The sequence below is a fragment of the Austrofundulus limnaeus genome, unplaced genomic scaffold, assembly GCF_001266775.1.
Source record: "Austrofundulus limnaeus strain Quisiro unplaced genomic scaffold, Austrofundulus_limnaeus-1.0 Scaffold2, whole genome shotgun sequence".
Taxonomy (NCBI): domain Eukaryota; kingdom Metazoa; phylum Chordata; class Actinopteri; order Cyprinodontiformes; family Rivulidae; genus Austrofundulus; species Austrofundulus limnaeus.
In genome coordinates this window covers 5,530,293-5,535,067 of record NW_013952404.1, presented here as the reverse complement: position 1 = coordinate 5,535,067, position 4,775 = coordinate 5,530,293, and the positions used below count along the sequence as shown (strand labels likewise).

Sequence of the window (4,775 nt, the reverse complement as noted above, 5' to 3'; positions counted from 1 at the left end):
GTGTGTGTGTGTGTGTGTGTGTGTGTGTGTGTGATTTCTTTGGTGTCTAATTTGAACTTTTATTTCTCTGTGTTTTTATATAAGTCTTAAAAACAAACAACTTTTGATGTTTTTTTTAGTTATGCAATATCTTATTAGTATTACAAGATATGTAGATGGGTGGGTAGGTAGTTTGGTGGATTGGTTTGTTGGTATGTAGGTAGGTAAAGTTAAATAACTCTATAAGCTTGACTCTAAATATTACTTTCCTGAGAAAATGTTCTGACATCACTACTATTTTGATAGTTCTTCATTGCACTGTCAGCAATGGGAGAGCAGCTTCAGTGCTAAAAGGCAGCAATGCTGCTCACTCATTTAAACAATAAGTAATTAATATTAAACAGGTGACATGAACTGGTCAGCTAGTGGATTTACACATGGTTGTTTTAAGTGTTTCTGTGTACTACATCACTTATTGAAATATAACTTCTAATCTGTCAAAATGAAAAGCATCTTTCAAGATTGTTTTCATCTCTGCACACAAAAAAAGAGAAACAATATAAGCAGATGTGACAGAACAATTTAACTGTTTCCATTTAAATAATCCAAAGAATGAAAGAATGTCGAGCATAACCAAATATTTAAATACTTGAATGATGATCCTCATCACAGTTTGTTTAGCTGCGACCAACAAAAGTTTATTTATGTTTAATGGAGTGTTGGATGTTGTATTAGTTATTTGCGGATGTCGGACCAGATGGAGGCTGAACTAAGTTACAATTAATGAGACTCAGCGAAGTAGTAAAGCACTTTTTGATTTGTTTTATATGTTAGGCTCATCAGGTGTGGAAAGCACTAACAAAAAGGGAGGTCGTGACACCTTAAAAATCAAAATTATTAACTGTTTACCATTTCTAGTGTTACTGCTCTAAAAAGGCAAGTGACACCATCACAGTGACAGTTTTAGGGTCATCCCAGTGTAATTGCTTTCCCTCACCTAATTTTAATAGCTTAATTTTAATCTAAGCCACCCCCTGGATGTCCTGGAGTTGGCTGATGACTTTGTTTAGGGTGATTTGAAGAGACAGCAAAGCACAAAATGAATCCGTCCCAATCCAATTAGCATCATCTTTAACCTTTTGATGGACACCTCAAGGTGACTTAGCCTCCACGCCCAGATGCACTATTATCATCCCACCTTGACCAACTCATCTAAATTACTAAAAGTGTCGTCTTTTTCATTAACCGCCTTGGGCAGGGCAGAATCAGCCCTCCTCTGTCAGCTCAGAAACACAGTGGGAAACTCCATCACAGTTTATACGGGTGTCGGGACAGTGGATGCCTCTAATGTCCTATTTAAAAATAAAATAGCTGCTCGGTAAGGAAACCTTGCTGTGTAAGACTTGGTAAATTAGTTCCTAAATAAAATGCAAACTGCTTTTATAATCTGTCCTGTGCCAGGACAAATTTCCTGCATTAAAGTGCCTGTGACATATTTTTCTTTTTTTTTTTTTTGTAATAAATAGGAATGCATTTTTGGAAATATAGTATTGAAAACACATTTCAAAATAAAACCCACATCACTGAGATGAACAGTTGTTGAGATATTTGCAAATAAAGTATCAAGAAGTGATTTTAAAGGAGAATGTCTGCTTGTGTTTTGCTACAACTCACAACACGGACTGTAGAGAAGAATCAGTTGTTTCTTTAGATCAGGGGTTCCCAAAATTCCCAAAAACTGCATTAGCTTCTGGCCAGGGTTCCCTGTGCAAACCCACAAACAATGCTACAAAATATATAAAGACACATCAACTTTTAAAATATTTTTCTCACTTTTACTTACTGTACAATTCAATAGTTATTAAATTTATTTAGCATAAGAACTGTATTAACTAACATGTTTTAAACACTTTATTCCCACTGATAAAACAACTTTTCAGAAAGCTGTTAAAAACAAAATAAATTAAATCTCTCTCTTAAATAACATTTCAATAAATTATATTTTAAAATAATGATTGAGAAACATATTAAATTTATAGTAATTACTTAAAACATTTACGGTAATTAGATTGTTATTTATTTTTGCAWTTTTTTGTCTTCTCTCATATTTCTAAGGCCCCCATACACCCMCTTGCAGCCCCTACTTTATTGATTATTAAACACTGCTTTAGATCATTTTAAGTCACAATCAAAGAGAGATGAAGAAGAGTTGGAGTTCAAATCATATTTTTCAAGAAACAAAGACCAGGACGTTTTTTTTCTTAAAGAGTTCCCCTTTGATGTCACTTCCTGTTTCACATTGTCTTAGATGAGTTCAGAGGAAAATCTGCCAGTTATGTGACAAAATGGATGAATTTGTGTATTGTGCCAAGTTTCTTAAATGTAAAGATTTTTTTCTTTGACTTTTTGTAATGGAAGGATTTGTGTGTCACAGGCACTTTAAAAAAGTTATGAGTTTATTGATTTAATCTTATGAAAAATGGCACAGAAAAGTTGTAATGGACTTGCTAAAGTGAAAAGAAAGATTCGATCGCACCCATACTTTTCTGTTCTTTCCTTTATTCCTTATACAAGCCGTATCGTACAAACACACAGACTTTGCATATTTGTTTTGTTTTGTTTTGTTTTGGTTTTACCTGCGCCTCAGCTGCACAAACATTTTTATCCCACTAAATAGAAACAGCAGTCATGCATTCACAAGACTTTTTGGTTGCTAACTCCATCTCCATTTTATGTTTTCCATATACTGAATGAACAGATGTTTGTGTAAATTGCATTCCTGTGACACTGCAGTTATTAAAAACATGCTTTGCATTCCTAAATAGCTGTTTTGATATCATTTGAACTGCATGCAAATTTCGTGTCAGACTGATTATCAATATTTTACTYCTTAGAKTTGTTAGAAGTTAGTAAAATATATAAAATGTTAAAATATAAAAGGGAAGTGTTAATTAGTAGTTATATAATTGTCATGTGATGCTTTTGTTTTCTTTTCCAGCCAGAGAAATGACCAGGGGGAAGTTCCTGAATATTTTGGAAAGGCCGAAGAAATGACCTTTTGTTTTTTGTTGCTATTGTTGTTCAAGCAAGTGGACATTTATAATCTTTGGTTCATTCACATGTTTAGACCTTAAAGAAATTTGAAGACTGAACTTCGCTGTAAATWGGAGCAAAATGCTTCTTCACGCAGCTGAAATGTTGTTCTCCTTGCCTTTACTTTTATTGGTACCTTTTTATTAATTTTATTTGTCTTAAAGACCTTAACAAAGTTAATTATTTTTAATTTATTTTCTTAAACATTAATGAACTTTTTTGCAAGTTGTGAAATTGTATGATAAAGTTTTAAAACAAAAAGAAAGGGCTGTTTATTTAAGGGTTTCTTTCATTTATAAACTTGGAACGGATGCGAGAGTTTTGGGAGACAGTTCAGTTTTTAATTAGGGCAATAACTTCATGCCCGCTCCTTTCCTCAGAGAGCAGCACCTCATGTTGGGGCTCCCAATGCTTCCCAGCTCTCAGGGGCCATATTTTCCCTTTAATGAGCCCTTGAGAGCAGGGTCCCCTACACAAAACATTGCATAAAAATAATATTGCTCATTGTCATCGCCGGTAATAGGAGTAGACATAATTACGGGGACCATTTCTTTTCTAATTAGCACACTTCAGCCTTGTTGGAGCTTGCGACCAGGCAAAAAAGAGGGAATCAGACAGGCATGCCGAGTGGGAAACAAAAAGAAGTCCGTCCGCTGTAATTAGGTGAGACAAAGGCTGGGATTGTTCTCGGCTGGAGATGTCGCTGGGCCTCTGACCGCTCACTCCCAACACTTCTCCACAGGCCGCTAATAAGCCCCTAATCGTCCCACCGATTCACACGGACAGAGACGGGCCACGGCTGCCGAGGCTTCACCCCCTGCCTCTCACACGGACCCTAACTCACCCCTGAGAAAAAAAAAWTGGATTATGTCTGCAGAGACTGGTTTTCCATGAGTGTCCTGCTAGGAGAAAAGAGTCTGGTGTTCCCTGAACGCCTCATGAGGCCATGGGGACGAGAAATGTGCATAATGAAAATACACCTCAATTTCTTTAAGTATGAGTTAATTTAATGTTTTAATTGTAATAAATTATGTTTTAAGGTTATAATGTGTAAGTATATTTCCTATTATTGCCCACTGCTGAAAGGTGAAGGTGGGTGAATGTTTTTTGCCCTTCCCTGTGTGTGTGACCTTAAAAACACATGAAGCARTGGAACATATTTAATGGGTGTACATCTAAAACTGATTCACTTTTGAATTCCTTCAAAACCCTTTAGTTATTTCATTTTTAAGAAACACCAACAAGAGCTGCAGGTTGACACTTGTTGAAAAGGATAAATCTGCTCTTTGACATTTTCAATCTGTTTTACGCACTGGTGGCTGCCTGTCACCCGCGGCCAAAACACATCCCACTGAGCTGCTCATCCATACCAGAGAGAGGAGAAGGRAAAAAAATCAGTCCATGCAGTGACCTCACATCACTCTGTGCCCCGACAAACGTCAATCCGATGTGCCCTGAGCCCTTAAATTAGCTGTCAATTAGTGCAAATTAATCAACTCCTCGCCTAATTAAGCAATGCCAACGGGCAGCTACCAAACAGGACACTGTGGAGGGAGGCATGAGAAAGCTGCGGGACCTGCAGAACCTGCTGGGGGAGGAAGAGGCGGGGGCACAAACCATTACACCCCTCAGTCTGCTTCTCTCTCACCTCCTCACTACTTGTTTGCTGTCATCAAGGTCCAACCCAACTGATTCAGCACCTC

At 37.0% G+C, this 4,775-nt stretch overlaps 1 protein-coding gene across 1 annotated transcript in view; it reads left to right on the top strand.

Moving 5' to 3' along the window:
* Window positions 1-4,116, top strand: part of lin52 (lin-52 DREAM MuvB core complex component) — an 11,700-nt gene extending 7,584 nt beyond the window's left edge. Inside the window, exon 6 of the mRNA XM_014012448.1 lies at window positions 2,978-4,116. Coding sequence (XP_013867902.1) covers window positions 2,978-3,033 — 56 coding nt within the window. The 3' untranslated portion in view covers window positions 3,034-4,116. The remainder of the gene's footprint in view (window positions 1-2,977) is intronic.
* The last annotated feature ends 659 nt before the right edge of the window (window positions 4,117-4,775 follow it).